The 17,236-nt window shown below is 42.8% G+C and overlaps 1 protein-coding gene across 2 annotated transcripts in view; it reads right to left on the reverse strand.

Moving 5' to 3' along the window:
- The window catches only part of LOC129703572 (ephrin type-A receptor 3-like), a 269,335-nt gene that overhangs the window by 93,843 nt on the left and 158,256 nt on the right, over positions 1–17,236 (reverse strand). For both annotated transcript variants that reach the window (XM_055646161.1, XM_055646162.1), the window contains exons 5-7: positions 13,457–13,792; positions 3,847–3,959; positions 1,700–1,862 (exon numbers count right to left, since the gene is read on the reverse strand). In XM_055646161.1, coding sequence (XP_055502136.1) covers positions 1,700–1,862; positions 3,847–3,959; positions 13,457–13,792 — 612 coding nt within the window. The remainder of the gene's footprint in view (positions 1–1,699; positions 1,863–3,846; positions 3,960–13,456; positions 13,793–17,236) is intronic.

Here is a 17,236-nt window from a genome sequence, read left to right on the forward strand (position 1 = left end):
TGGATTAAATTGTGTGATTGGCAGCCTTTGATTAACTCTCTAGCAATTAAAAGTAGCATTGGTTGGACAGAACTGGTCAGTGAAAGGTTTAAAAAAATGAGCCCGCATTTATTGAAAACTTGAATACATGCAATCCTCATTCTTTTTATGGCTACGATGTCTCAGTTATTGTTATAAAAAGAACACCGCCTCCAGGTGTAATGTTTCTCTCATTGCCTGAACAAGTAATGCGTCACATAAACTGAGAATATAAAGGCTCTAGTGACTCATTATCCCATTACCAATGGCAGGTCCACATTCTGTCCGAAGCAAACATCTCAACATGGCTTCTACTATCATTAACCAGACTCTCAGAGAGTCCACTCAGTGATGCTGAGTTTGATACTATCCCTCCTTTTATTAGAAATATATATATATATCTTTTTGCTGCATATACTTGAAGGGCTTTTTTTTTTAAAAGAGCACTTTTCTTGGTGCCAAGTTTAAGGTTGAAAGCCTGCAATGTAATTCAATCCACTGAAGTCCCCAAACTCAAGGTGGGTGGGGCGTGTGAGTGTATGTTGACCACCTAAACTGCAATGGTTCAAGTTGGCAGCTCACTATCACCTTCTTGAGGGCAACTAGGGATGTCATAAATCATGGCTTTAAGTATTATCCATATCCTGAATTCCGCACAAGATGGGCTATGCCTGTACTTTGATGCGAGGCTAACTTAAAATCTTTTTTAAAGTCTAGTTTATTATTATTGTCATGTTGACCGAGGTACAGTGCACACTTTTTTGTTGCGTGCTATCCAGTCAGTTAAAAGACTGTACATGATTACGATCAAGTCGTGTACAAGTACAGGATAAAGGGTATATCTATCCAATTAGTTAAACATTCACTGACTCATTGTTGGCAAGGGGCAATTGTCACCTTACTATGATGCTACTTGGACTTTAAATTGGGATGGGATCCAGCCCCAAAACAAACGCTGAGTTATCCATTCTCTGCTGCTTTGTGAGCAGATCCACGATCGTATGGTCAGATCTCCCACAAGATGTGACGGAGGCTTCTAAATATGGGCCACAGTTTAGACATTTAGACCTCATCTTTAGCTGTCCGACAAAGACCAATGACTTTGAGCCAGCACTGCCATTCAATGTGATCATGGCTGATCATCCCCAATCAATACCCGTCCCTTGCTTCTCCCCTATATCCCCTGACTCCACTATCTTTAAGAACCCTATCTAGTTCTCTCTTGAAAGTATCTAGAGAACTGGCCTCCACCGCCCTCTGAGGCTCACAGACTTCACAGAATTCCACAGACTCACCATTCTCTGTGTGAAAAAGTGTTTTCTCGTCTCCTTTTGCAAATGGCTTACTCCTTATTCTTAAACTGTGGCCCTGGGTTCTGGACTTCCCCAACATCGGGAACATGTTTCCTGCCTCTAGCGTGTCCAAACCCTTAATAATCTGATATGTTTCAATAAGATCCCATCTCATCCTTCTAAACTCCAGAGAATACAAGCCCAGCCGCTCCATTCTCTCAGCATATGACTGTCCTGCCTGCTTAATGTTTTTTTTTCTAGGGAGCCTTCTGAAAAGCACCACCACTTTTGGGCCAACATAGCAATGTAGACTTAGACTCATTCAAAGGCTACATAGTCCTAGGAGATTCCGCTCAGTGGAGTTTCTTCCAAGCAGATTGTCCTCTTACCTTCTTGACTGGTCTCCAGCTCAATTTCACCACCGTAAGTCCCGCGTCCCCCGCTAGTGTGCGCTCTGACCCGGAACACGTACGTTGTCCCTGGTTTCAGCCCATCTACTGTCATACTGTTGGACTTTGTTTTTAAAACGGTGTAATTTTGGTCCCTTTGATTCTGTTGAGATAAATGCATAAAATAATAATCAATTGTTACTCGAAGACACTAAGAAGGACCCACCTCAGATGGCAGAGGGCGAGATTCTCGGCACATGTAATGGGTGCAATTTAAAACCATTGACTTGAACTATATCAGGAAAAGAAAGTTGGCAGCTTCTGCAAACTTACATTCATCTAATGCCATTCTACAGATTTGTCAACATCAATAAAAATAGGTGCCCTCCTTCATTGTAAACACCACCTGTAGTATAAAGCTTTCTATTAACTAAATATGCAGGGCAATTTGTATCCCATTCTTGTTTGGTTGTAGATTGTCAAGGGCCTGTCCCACTTGGGCGTTGTTTGTGTGCCATTTACGTGTCACGATGCACGATGCGCGCATGGCATGCATGCGTGGTGACGTAGGCAGTGACACGCGGTCACGCGCAGCGCCCCAGAACTTTGGGATTCACAAAATCTTTGCACGCCACCAGCGTGATGCGCAAATGACCTCCAAGTGGGACAGGCCCTTTAGCCAACATATTTGTGTGCCATTGTCCAGAACATACTGGATGTGGGGTAAACAAAACAGTGTCGTCAGACACTGGAAATCTCGCATGTAAAAGGTTGCAGTGTATAGGACATATCATTGTGTACAGATTTTAGTCAACACTAAGTGAAAGTCCTGTACGTTTCCACAGTCAACGATCTGAAAATGTTGTAACATATAAGGTCATAATGAACAGGAGTAGAATTGAGCCATTCAGCCCATCAAGTCTATGCCGCCATTCAATCATGACTGAACTATCTCTCCCTCCTAACCCTGTTCTCCCTATAACCCCTGTACTAATCAAGAATCTATCTATCTCTGCCTTAAAAATATCCACTGACTTGGCCTCGACAGCCTTTTGTGGTAAAGAATTCCACAGATTCACCACCTGACTAAATACATTTCTTCTCATCTCCTTCCTAAATGAATGTCCTTTAATTCCGAGGCTATGACCTCTAGTTCTAGACTCTCCCCCTATCAATTTACAAAGAAAACCAGTCCATGTTGAGGTAATTTTAAGCCACCTAACTACACTTTCTTTCAACAAAAGCAAGCTGTATAAGGATTTTTTTGAGGGGTCACTAGCAATCTGTTAGCGTCCATCTGTAGATGTAGATGGAGTTCATCAATCATTCTGACAATTTCTCTTGCATTTTACTTTGATTGGCGATACTTTGCAATAAGTCTATTTCTTGCTAGAATTGCTATGTTTATGCTGCAAGGACCCTTTTGTCAGGCCACCATTAATTGGTTACCTATTGGTTACCTAGGGGATGCCTAGCTTCCTTCACGGCCTTCCCATTGCAAAGCATTTTACTTGGTCGATGCTGCATTGCACCACAACCCATTCATGGAGTTGCAGAGTAAAGGCCCTCTCCCACTTTCCCAAGTTACTCACAAACTCTCCTGTGTTTTCCCCTTGATTTGAACTCGGAGAATTACGGTAATAGCCATTCATAGGTACACGGGGCTATTTTTTTACTCGTGGACATTTTTCACCATTTTGAAAAAACTTGTCGACTGACTTGATGCCCCGAGTTCCTACGGCTGGCATTGCGAGCCGCTATGAAACATCTACAGACGGGCTCCTACGAGCTCGCTACCGACACTACCCAACATTCCCCAAGTTCAAACCCAAAATTTCACCTATCCTTTTCACCAGAGATGCTGCCTGGCCCACTGAGTTTACTCCAGCGTGTTGTGTCTATCTTCGGCATCTGCAGTTCCTTGTTTCTACCTAATCAACTACCTGACTTTGGGACATTGGATGAAACCAAAGCCCTCTAGGAGAAACACATACGGCCACAGACAAAAGGTGCAAACAGAAATGGAGACTGGATTGATCAAAGTCACTGGAGCCATCAGCCAGCAGCTCCACTGGCTGCACAACTATGCCTCTAAAGTTCTAAACTAAATGCTAAATGAAATGATCAATGCACATTTCCATACATACCTTTTCATAGTAGATAATCTCGTATTCCACAATGACACCATTGGCACGGTCTGGTTCTTGCCAAGCAAGAGTGATGCTATCCTTGCTTTTCCTCTCCTTCACAATCACGTTTACTTGAACATAGATGAAAATAAAACATTAGTAGAGCGAGACTCATTCACAATAACAACTTTCGGACACTACAGGGTTGTAACAGTCCACTACACGGGATTCCATGTTATCTAGCATGAAAGGATATTATTCTACTTCACATGAATCTCTATGCTTCATACTTGCTGAACCAATGCCCTGGACTTGGATTCACCTCCCAAACAGACGAAACATATATATAATTCATGTTACTTTATCTCGTTACTTTGATGCCTGTAGACTTTTACATGTCAGATAATTATATCATGGATCCTTAGCGCAGCAGTCTTAAAAGTGTTATATTAATGTGCACGTTCACAAGTTCTAGGAGCAGAATTAGGCCATTCAGCCCATCAAGTCTATTCCGTCATTCAATCATGGCTGATCTATCTCTCCCTGCCTTCACCTCATTCTCCTGCCGCCTTCACCTCAGAATCCCTGACACCCTTACTAATCAAGAAGCTGTCGATCTCCACCTCAAAAATATCCATTGACTTGGCCTCCACAGCCGTCTGTGGCAATAAATTCCACAGATTCGCCACCTTCTGACTAAAGAAATTCCTTCTCATCTCCTCTCTAAAGGTCTATTCTTTTATTCTGAGGCTATGGCCTCTGCTCCTAGACTCTTGCACTAGTGGAAACATCCTCTCCAAATCCATTTTTTAATTATTCGCTTCGGAATAATTTTCCCCAGTCTTTAACATACCCAATTTCTGAGGATGTCGACAAAAAAGACCTTTATGTGATGACACATTCATATGATTGTTCAGATGTCATAGATTATATTAATGAACCATGAATAGTCTGTGAAATGCTTAGGCTAAATTTTAACCAGCTATTTAATCCATTCCACCCCAACCATCCAATTACGTTTCATACTGTATACTTTACATAGCCTTTATTTTGTATTGTTTTTATTGGTGCATGTACTGAGCGATTCTAAAGCTGAAGCAACATATTGCAACTAATGGGTGCTCCTGCTGTTTGCAGTGAAGGATCACCAATCCTCCAAAGGAGAATAAAATCAAATTAGTGCGGGATTAATGTAATGATTCTTGACAGTCAGCATGGATGGTGGGCTCAAGGGCCTGTTTCCATGCTGTGTAACGGAGTAATTTCAAAACATACTATTCCACATACTATTTGTAACAATTGTCACGAGATTGCATTGGCACCATGCCCCTTCACCCTGGCTGTGGGTATCAATTCCAGATTACACAAAACAAATCGACAGAATACAAAGAACTGCAGTCTCTTGTGCTTCCAAACATTTTCTCAAATTATTTCTCAAGCGGAGTGAAATTGAAGACTCAAAGCTGGGCATTTGTGCACACGTTAAAAAAAAAAGTTGAGTAGGCTGCGACTGAATTCCTTGGAGCGCAGGAAAATAAGGGGTGATCTTCTCGAGGTATATAGGAGCATGAGAGGAATAGATCGGGTAGATGCATAGAGTTTCTTGCCCAAAGTAGGTGAATCGAGGACCAAAAGACATAGGTTTAAGGTGAAGGGGAAAAGATTCAATAGGAATCTGAGCACTAACTATTTCACACAAAGGGTGGTGGATGTATGGAACAAGCTGCCAGAGGAGGTAGTTGAGGCAGGGACTATCCCAACATTGGAGAAACAGTTAGACTGGTACATGGACAGGACAGGTTTGGAGGGATATGGACCAAATGCTGGCAAGGGGACGAGTGTACCAGACTGATTCCTGGGATGTCAGGACTGTCTTATGAAGAAAGACTGGATAGACTTGGTTTATACTCTCTAGAATTTAGGAGGTTGAGAGGGGATCTTATAGAAACTTACAAAATTCTTAAGGGGTTGAACAGGCTAGATGCAGGAAGATTGCTCCCGATGTTGGGGGAAGTCCAGGACAAGGGGTCACAGCTTAAGGAGAAGGGGGAAATCCTTTAAAACCGAGATGAAAAAAACTTTTTTCACACAGAGAGTGGTGAATCTCTGGAACTCTCTGCCACAGAGGGTAGTTGAGGCCAGTTCATTGGCTATATTTAAGAGGGAGTTAGATGTGGCCCTTGTGGCTAAGGGGATCAGAGGGTATGGAGAGAAGGCAGGTACGGGATACTGAGTTGGATGATCAGCCATGATCATATTGAATGGCGGTGCAGGCTCGAAGGGCCGAATGGCCTACTCCTGCACTTAATTTCTATGTTTCTATGTTTCTATGTAGCTGGGACATGTCGGCTGGTGCCGGTAAATTGGGACGAAGGACCCATTTCCACACTGTATCATTCTCTGTGACTCTATGACACAGAGTGTTGGAGTAACTCATGGGGTCAAGCAGCATCTGTGGAGAGGCAGAGGCATTTGCCTCTATTGCAGCCTTCCTCTGAGTACATACATTCTAGGACCACACACATGTACTTACTCACACACTCCTGGCAACTTTCCAGGTGCCCATGTCTTTATCCCTGGAGGGTCCCTGTGGCCCCTTGCAAAACGATGATCTACCCTTCAGCAATTTTTCTTCATCAGTTTGTTCCAAGCTGCCTGACCTTATGGGAGCATGCTCTCATCATTGCAGCATCAATTTACTCTGTTGCTGGAAGAGTGTTGCCTTCATCGTGGCATGTCCCTTTAATGGATGTTACAATGATAATACCATGTACTTAAAATGATAACTTTCAACACGTCAATAGGGAATATAGTGCTGAAGCTGACTCTGGGTCTCAGCCAGGCATTACATAAGGATCATATATACACCAAATTGAGTAAAGATGGAACATTTCTAATGAATGGTTTAGTTTAGAGATACAGCACGGAAACAGGCCCATGCACATCAACACTATCCTACACACACTAGGGACAATTTACAATTTTACCACAGCCAATGAACCTACAAACCTGTACGTCTTTGGAGTGTGGGAGGAAAACGAAGATCTCAGAGAAAACCCACGCAGGTCACAGGGAGAACGTATAAACACCGTACAGCCAAGCACCCATAGTCAGGATTAAACCCATGTATCTGGTTCTGCAAGGCAGTAGCTCTACTGCTCTGCCACCGTGGTATCAAGAAGATTTTTAGCAGCAAACATAACTATAATGTGGCCATTTCCCCAGCCACAATTGGCATACGCCAGATGGGAAAACATTGAAGGAATAAATCGCAGTAGGGGCAGTAAGCCCTGGGCACCATTTTGCAGAATTCAACTGAGATAGAATACGAAATTGTCCCCTGTGATTGTCTAGAAGGAGCTAAAGGCAAAGAAATTCAGAGCTCCCATAAAAATCGCTGTTGATGCATCTGTTGACAATTAAAACCTTCTTAACAACTCCTCCAAGAAATAAATTCTTGATCTGACCTCAAGCTTGCTCTTTGAGGGGATTAAGAAATTCCCAGGAGCTCCACTCCTTCCTTTTGTGTCTGATGCTCAGTCTAATCGTGTAATTGTTGTGATGGAGATACAAAGAACTGAAGATGCTGCAATCTTGAGCAATAGGCAAAGTGCTGGAGTAACTCAGGGGGTCGGGCAGCATCTGTGGAGGGAATGGATAAGCGATGTTTCAGGTTGGTCTCTGACGGCAATATTGTGCAGCGCACAGCAGTCCACCGGGTATCTCCGTGCTCCGCCAGTTATTGCAGGGCATTTACATAGAACTCCAGAAACTACTTGTTTGTTCAGGAGGTCAATGATCTGCACATTGCCATCTTGAACAGTAATATGTCTTTTGTTGAATTTACCATAATTATGCAATAACTGTACCTAACAGTTCAGAGTTTGGGATGGCACAGTTGTAGAGTTGCTGCCATAAGGGCCTGTCCCCCTTGGGCGTCATTTGCGCATAATTTACGCGATATCATTTGTGCATCACGATGCACGACACGCGCATTACGCGCGCATGGTTCGTGGTGACGTTGGCAGTGACGCGCGGGGCCCCAGAACTTTGCCACGTACAAAATCGTCATGCACCATCTGCCGCCCATGTGGGACAGGCCCTTTACAGCGCCAGAGACCCAGGTTTGATCCTGTCTATGGGTGCTAACTCTACGATGTTTGTATGTTCTCCCTGTGACCACATGGGTTTTCTCCGGGGGGGCTCCTGTTTCCTCTCACATTCCAAAGACGTACAGATTTGTAGGTTAATTGGCTTCTGTAAAATTGTCCATAGTGCTTAGGATAGTGCTCGTGTACAGGGTGATCACTGGTCGGCACGGACCTGGGGGGGGGGCGAAAGGGGCAGTTTCCAAACTGTATCTCTAAAGTTAAATCAGCCATGACCACAACAGATAGCCATTTTCACAAAGTCCCCTTGTTGCTTTGTGGCAATAGTTCAAATGCAGATGGACAGAGAACTGCTGCAGAATTAAGACATCTCAACTGCAGCCAAAATGGCAGACATTAGCTTGAATTATATGTTGCCTCCTGTCACATATCAATTGTATGCTGAGACCACATTTAGAGCATGATAAGGCCACCAAGCTGGGCTGGCAAAGAGATGTGTGTCCACTAAATTGCAAGTCATCAACTGAGCTGCTGTAGAGATGGAAGACAGTTTCATGCTTTGTGGCATCCATATCACCGGCAATTCTACCTGGTCCCTTCACACAGATGCAATGATCAATAAACCGCATAAGGATTCTCTTGAACTCTACAGATGTCTGCAATAGAAAGTATTCTGACTGGATGCATCTCATCCTAGTGTAACAACTACTTTGCTCTTGACCGCCTGAACCTGCAGGAAGAGGTAAACACAGTTCAGTCCATCACAGGCTTGTCACTTCCTTCCTTCCATCCAATCCATCTTCATTGGGTGTTGCATCAGGAAGATTGGAAATATTGGCTTGGATGGCCATTCCCTTTCCTGTCTTTTACATTCTGGAGAAGATGTAGCAGCTTGAAAACAAGGAGATCTGGAACAGTTTCATCCCTACTGTTATCGGACTCCTGAACTAATCACACGTTTGTTTCACACCCTGTTCCTGGAAGCGCTGCTACATACTCTTAACTCAACATCATTCGATTATTCCAATTTTGTACTTAAATATTTTTCAGCTTTACTTGATTGAAAGATACAATATGGAAAAAGGCACTTCAGTTCACCGAGTACATGCTGGCCATCGATCACTTGCTTTTGCACAATAATCTTGCACCCTGCTGCTGTTTAGCACTCATCATTGTATTTACTGTTGTAAAATATCATGACTGCATGAATATTATTTATGCTCCGAGCTTCATATGTACAAGGAATTTCATTGCACCCTGGTGTATATGACAATAAACCAACCTAATCTAACACAAGCCATGTGTTCTCCATGCCTGCACCTCATTGCCAATGGAGAATGGAATAGGTTTAACATTTTTGAATAAAAGATCTATGAACTACCTCGTATAAATGCAGAGAGCAAAACTACAAGTTGCAAATAACTTCAACTCCAATCTGAAACCATTCAGAGAATTGGATGGGGTGGTACAGTGGCACAGCGGTAGAGTTGCTGGCTTACAGCACCAGAGACCCGGGTTTGATCCTGACTGTACACAGTTTGTACGGTCTCCCTATGACCGCCTGGGTTTTCTCCCACACTCTAAAGACATACAGGTTTTGGTATAAAAAAGTTGTAAAGTGTCCCTTGTGTGTAGGATAGTGCTAGTGTACGGGGTGATCGTGTACGGCGTGGACTCAGTGGGCCGAAGCGCCTGTTTCTGTGCTGTACCTCCAAAAAATCAGAATGATGTGCAAGAGGCCATTGGGTCCCACTGAATATCTGCTTGTAGAGCAATCCAGTCAGTCTTTTCCCACATTTTCTCGGGAGCCTTGTAATTTATTTCCACATGTGACAGTCTACTTTCTTTGGAAATCCATGATTTTTTTTCCCCCAATACTTATAGACAATGACCGCTACATCATAATACCTTCTGCTTTGAAAAGAATCCTTGCAGTACCCTCTCTCTGCACCCTCTCTCGCCCCATATATTCTGGTCCATGTGTGGCCCTGAGTTCTTGAATCATCTGCTCATGGGAACATTACCATATCTAAATCTGACATGACCTGTTATACGTCCAGCAAATCTTCATAAAGAAGCAAAATGTCCTTCAGTTTAGCCTAAGAGCTGAACTCCCCATTTCTAGAATCATACTAGAATAACTTTTGCACCCTCTTAGGGAGCTACGCGTGTCCAGATACAGTACATGAAAGATCATTGTCACGGCCACCCTGGCAATGAGATACCTGTCCAAAGCAGCAGTGGAAAGTTTTCAGTGAGGGTGTCCTATTTAAATGCTCACATTGATCCTTATTGAAGTTCAGAGAGTTTGATATTGACCTATGAATTCTTGCTGACTGCATAATAGATGATCATTCATTAAAATAGTGCTGAACATCCTTTGTGCTATTCATCGAAGAGCATTCACAACACCAAAACCCAGCGCTAAACCTAATATAGTGTTCACTGTGTTACTAGCACAGTAATTGGAGGCTTGAGAAAAGGGTGGAGGGGTAAATTCCTCATCGAGTAATTTAGTTTAGTTTAGAGATACCATGTGGAAATAGGTCATTTTAGCCCACCGAGTCCGCACCGACCAGCGATCCCCGCACATTAACATGATCCTACACACACTAGAGACAATTTACATTTACAACAACAAGCCAATTAATTAACCTACAAACCTATACGTTATTAGAGTGTGGGAGGAGACCAAAGATCTCGGAGAAAACCCATGTGGCCAAGGGGAGAACGTACAATCTTTGTACAGACAGCACCCGTAGTCAGGGTCTACACTAGTCGCTTTAATCGCTGTAAGATAGCAACTCTACTGCTGCGCCACCGTGCCATTTCTCCTGCCTTCTGCTCCGGCAGGCTTGAATCTCTATCTTCGTTTTGGCATTCCTCAATACTACCAGGGTGGGGTGGGAATAGAAGAAAATTCTCCTCCCCTGCCATCACTTGCTGCCAGCAGCAGAGACAACTGGGCAGCAGTGGGTAACCATTTCACTCCCCGAATCACAAGTCAGTGACTACTATGTAGCTCTTACAGGCACTCTAACTGGGACTTGGGCAATTTAGCAAAGACCACAAATTGAACCTGGGGCCTCTCTGGTTTTAATCAGTGCAACTTCCAGGAAGCCATGCAATATCTTATTTATGGCAAGTCTTTAAAAAGTTGGAGTCTGACCAATGTATGACTTGCACCAGAAATTGAAATGGTTTTTTCACCGTGACAAGCTTTCCAACCAAGCTCAAAGACGAGGACAATTTTCTATAATACTTGGCTTTAACCATCAGTTGTCAGATAATTATCTTCCTGCTGATCTCATTCCCTTTTGCAATTTTTGCTATTTTGCTGTTTGCTTTTCCAAGTGGTCATTCCCCTTTATTCAGAAATATAAATGAGTCAAAATTGGGGATCAATCCTCAATTGAACCACAGGAAGCAGGAATAATTGCATATGAATTATCCTTTCTAATTTGACCTCTCTCCTATACAACTGAGCCATGACGGGGCTGCTTTCATAGTTCCATCCGAGGATGACAATTAGAAATACTCTGAGAACTCCTGCCTCTAAAATTAACAAAATAAGAACATTATAGCCGGAAGAAAATTGCCCATATGGTTTTGCAGTTTGTTCAATTGTGCAGCATGCATTTAATTTTACACCACTCTCTCCCACCATACAAAGAGCATCTACAAATGAATAGCTCCGAGTGATTCGAATTACAACAGTGCACAGTGATTAGAGTTGCAGACCATTAGGAGTGCAATCACTTGGCTCTGATTACTCAAGTATGTACCGACTAATCCCTCTGGCACAAAACGCCAAGTCCATCTTGATTTTCAAAATGCAAAGAAAATACAACACAATATTGGGCACTGTTGATAGTCTAAAACTCAAATCACAAACATCTCCATGGCAAACATATAATATGCATCTCCAGAGTGAGTGAGGTTACAAGGATAAAATAAATATATTCTTATTATCCCCTGCGGGTGAATTTGCTAACAGCATATCGTGAGGAAGGCTGAATCAGATTTCCCTTCTGATAAAATAAGCCACCGACTCTCACAATGGCCGCATGAATTTGGCTTTTAATCTATGCAGTCTCTCAAGCAACGTAACTGGGAGAGTACACTGGGTTTCATTAGTTTTGGACAGGGGAGGAATCTAAAATAAAACAGTCCGGCATTCTCATTCCTGCTTATGTCTAAACAAAATTGATCTCATAGAAGTGTACAACATCACGAGAGGAATAGATTGGGTACACACGCAAATTCTCTTGACCATAGCGGGGAAATCGAGAACCAGAGGGCATAGGTTTAAGGTGAAGGGGAAAGATTTAATAAGAATCTGAGTGATAACCTTTGCACTCAATGTATGGTGGGTGTAGAGAAGGAATTGCTGGAGGAGGTTTTGGAAGCTGGGACTATCGCAACGTTTAAGAAGCAATCAAACAAGTACACAAATAGGACTGGTTGAGAAGGATATGGGCTAAATGCAAGCGAGTGGGACTAGTGTAGATGGGACATGTTGGTCAGTGTGGGCAAGTTAAGCCAAAGGGCCAGTTTCCACACTGTATCACTATGATTATGAAAGAGGAATTGTTCGGCATCACAGATTAAATACAGGGGCAATAATGCTTCTTATAGCTTGCTTATATTTGGTTGAAAATAGATAGATAACATTCAATAAAGGAAGAGCAAACACTAGAGTTGCAAACCAGCACAAGACATTCCAGAGCTGCATTTCCTGGAATTCAAAGTTTTTCACATATTGAATGGTTTTAAGATGCCAAGGCAAAATGATAGGGTAGATAAAGAGAAACTATTTTTATATTAGTTATTTTGGCTAAAACTAAACAGACAGGACTAAACAGCTACATAGGAACAAGATGGTGACAGAAACGTGACAACTCTGTATTGCCTCAGAAGAAATATATTATTCTTACATTATATTCATTGCACTTTTACCTACCGTATGAATGTGCTTATTTATCAAATGATTTTACTGGATTAAATGCAAAACAAGGTCTTTCACTGTACCCAGCAAAACCTGACCATAAAATGACTAATGTACTATTGAGGAATTTTACAAATGAAATCAGGAACGCAATATGCTGAACGTGATAGAAAGATGGAATTTTCTCCCACCCATAATAACTGATGCCATGTCAGTTGTTAATTTTCTATCAGGTTGTTTCTTTTAATTGACTAAAGGCAATAAGGGACATAAAGAGAAGGTTCTCCCCCCTCACCCTCCACATCATCCAGCATGGATGGTTACTTCAACACAGTCTAAATTATAAAGGGAAATGTAGTAGTAATAAGTTTGTCTTAGATGTGAGATAATGTGGATTTCACTTAACTAAAGGAGCCAGCTACATTGCTATGATTGATGACCAATAAATTCCCACTCCTGGAAATGACACATTTCAAAGCATTTCTTCCAACTACTAGATTACTGTTCATGGTAACCTAGTTTTTAAAAAAGATGTTTAACAGTTGGCAGCAGAGGAAAGGAACTCACTTACCTGCCTGGCTGGTCATGACATTGACAGAGACATACTGCTTCGGGTTGGGGCTCAACTCAGATACCCCATTCACAGCCTCAAGATCGAAGGTGTAGTTGGTATGAGGCAGCAGATCCGTAACAAGGACTTTGGTGTACGTTAATCCAAACTGTTGGGGGATGAAACGAAGGCTGCTCCCACAGACGCTACACTTCCTGTTGTCCCCCATGCACATGCGGCAGTGTATGTTGTACGTAAGATCATTCCTGCCCCCACTGTCCCTGGGCGGGCTCCATTCTAGGATGAGAGAAGTCTCATTTGTTGTGGATATGGGGTTTTCTGGTGGCGTTGGAGGCTCTGGTGAGGGAGAAAAAGAGACAAACAATGAGTAATATTGGTGCCATATACTCCATGTACACACTCCAAAGAAAACCAGTACCTCTCTTTGCCCTACATTGATGATCTAATTTCTCACTTGGAATATGTTATGAAATTATATTTCCATTTCATATTAACTGGACATTATTCAATGGTGGTGTTCACTTGATATCAGAATATTTTCTTTAATAATGACCATTGTTAAAACTATGATGGCATTGGAATATGTGACGATAAAATTGACTTTGAATAGAAAAAGTTGACAGGTGATTTAAAAGAAATACAGAAGATCATGATTTATTTAACCAGGACAAATAAGGTCTTCAAATGCATTGCACAGATGCTCGTTTCAACACTATACAATTTAATACCAATCAGCATGTATATTCAGAGATATGATACAGATTAATTACAGTCGATGAAGAAAGCTTACAGGTTAGCTGGTGCTTGTGAATTCTTAGCTCTGGCTGTTCTGGTTTTCTTTTATATTCTACAATGTTGTCTGAGTTGTGACTTTAGTAAAGTTACTGACATCTGCTGGGTCATCAGACTTAATACGTTGTGGGTAATAAAACGTCAGCAGCTGTGTTTACAGCAAGATGGCAAATGTTCTACAAACAACAGCATCGCATTTACCAAAGTATACTTTTCTACTGCAGTGTGTAGGTATGGGTAGTTTTTTGGCAACAAGGAACAATTTCCCAGCATCTTTGATGTAAGTTCTCATCAGTTAAATATCTAAGTTGCTCTTCACGGTTCAATCACTAACATTACAAAATTCTATCAAGCGATGCAATTAAAAAAAATCCCAAGGATGAGGACAAAATTAAAACTGTGACATTGTTAAATATTTCTGCCATTTTCAATCCCTTGCATTTTACTTGACATTTTGCTTTCTTAATTACTTCCTTCTACTTTAAAACACTTTTGAATGCCAGAGATATTCATGACCATCCAAAATCAATTAGCCAGCGTACCCTTTCTTTCGCGTCCCATTTCTATAATCCATCTTTTGTTTCTTCCCTCTTCACAGAGCAAGTTTGGACGATCAAGCAGACCAATGGATATTGCAACACAATGTTTCTCTTCTCCCTGCTTTTCTAAGGTCTAGATTAAAGGGACGCTGATTTAAAAACAGTGCAAATCTATTTTGTGCAACAACTTCCATGATGTTACAACACTTCAATAGGCTTTCTGGTGAATTAAGTTCTCTCGAAGTACGGTCAAGTTACTAATGTAGGAAATCTAGTTTAGAACAGAGATACAGCGCAGAAACAGGCCCTTCGGCCAACCAAGTTCTCACTGACCACCGATCCCCGCACATTAACACCATCTTACACACACTAGGGACAATTTTACATTGATGCCAAGTCAATTAACCTGCTTCAAGAGGGCATCAATAATACCGGTGCCCAAAAAGAGTATAGGGCCTGTCCCACTTAGATGATTTTTCAGCGGACTCCCAGTGACTGTCAAGTTCGCGGCAATCGCCTAAAAAAAACGGGAACTTGAACGGCGAGTGTCAGAGTGGAACACACACACACACACACACATCGCAAAGGCAGGGGCCAGGGAAAGTGGGGGAGTGCTGTCTGAAATTCACACGGTGCAAAGCCAAGGTATACAGACACACACCGCGATGAACAGGAAGGTTAAGACGGCTAGCACAGTGTACAGTAAGTCCTTTAAAAATGGGGGGACGGAGGGAGGGGAGAGAAGGGGGGGGGGGAGAAGGGGTGGAGACACTTTTAAGAAGCCATACAATTTTTAATAAGCCAGAGATACACAGCTGTGAAGTTCGGCGGGCATTTAACATTACCGGTCAGTTATCCTTGGTTCAGAAAACTCGTGCTTACATTTTTTTTCCCCCAATGAGCCAATGAAAATGCCCGGTCAGCCAAGGCGATTAACTAAAACTACCTACTACTAGCTCGGCTACCCATAACTACATGGCAACCCCACTACAACTATAACTACCACTACAGGATTATCGATTTTCTCCATGGCGACCAATTTGTGGTCACAGAACTCCTCGCGACCATGAAGGAGACTCACCAGTGACCACCAGCGAACATGTGGTGACCATGTGGCGAGCGCAGAGTGGGACAGGCCCACAGTTACTATTGACCAGTGGCACTAACATCTATGGTGATGAAGTGCTATGAGAGGTTGGTTATGGGGCATATCAACTCCTACCTCAATAAGAACCTTGACCCACTACAGTTCGCCTACTGTCACAATAGGTGCACGGAGGATGCAATCTCACTGGCTCTCCACTCTGCACTGGACCACTTGGACACTAAAAACACTTACGTCAGGCTGTTGTTTATAGACTACAGCTCGGCATTCAATACCATCATCCCTTCCAAGCTGCTTACCATGCTCACGGAACTGGGTCGTTGCACATCCCTCTGCAATTGGATCCTCGACTTCCTCATCCACAGACCACAGTCTGTTCGAATTGGCAGAAATACGTCATCCGCAGTAACAATCAGTACGGGAGCACCTCAAGGCCGCTTGCTCAGCCCCCTGCGCTACTCACTCTATACTCTTGGCTGTATAACCAGACATAGTGCAAACTCAATCTTCAAGTTCGCCGACGACACCATTGTGGGACGCATTACAGATGGTGATGAGTCAGAATATAGAAGTGAGATCGACCGACTGACCAAATGGTGCCAGTACAACAACCTGGTCCTCAATATCAGCAAAACCAAAGAACTGATTGTGGACTTTGGAAGAAGGTGGTTGAGGACCCACAATCCCATTTATATCAATGGGCCGATACTGGAGTGAGTCAAAAACGTCAAATTCCTGGGCTTGCATATTTCCGACGATCTTTCCTGGACCCAGCACGCTGATGCATTTATTTAAAAAAGCACATCAGCACCTCTAATTCCTGAGAAGACTACGGAGATTCAGTATGTCAAAGAGGATTCTCCTGAACTTCTACAGGTGCACAGTAGAGAGCATATTGACTGGTTGCACCATGGCCTGGTTCGGCAACTTGAACATCCGTGAGCGGAAAATACTGCAAAAAGTTGTGAACATTGCCTAGTCCATCACCGGCTCATCGAAAGGATTTATCTGAGTTGTTGCCTCAAAAAGGCAGCCAACATCATCATAGACCCACACCATCCTGGCCGCACACTCATCTCACCATTGTCATCGGGAAGAAGGTACAGGAGCCTGACAACAGGCAGCACCCATAGTCAGGATCGGACCCAGGTCTCGGGCGTTCTAAGGCAGTCGCTCTACCACTGCGCCAATTGCACACAGGATCCCACAGACAGTAACACCATGTAGACACAAGGAACTGCATGGGCTGTCTCCAGTACTGTGCTTTTTTTTTGGTAATTTTGCAATCTTTTTTATAATCTCACTAGGGCACACCATCCCGTTCTTGGTAGATCCATGGCCTGC

Source organism: Leucoraja erinacea, chromosome 14 (assembly GCF_028641065.1).
Source record: "Leucoraja erinacea ecotype New England chromosome 14, Leri_hhj_1, whole genome shotgun sequence".
Lineage (NCBI taxonomy): Eukaryota > Metazoa > Chordata > Chondrichthyes > Rajiformes > Rajidae > Leucoraja > Leucoraja erinaceus.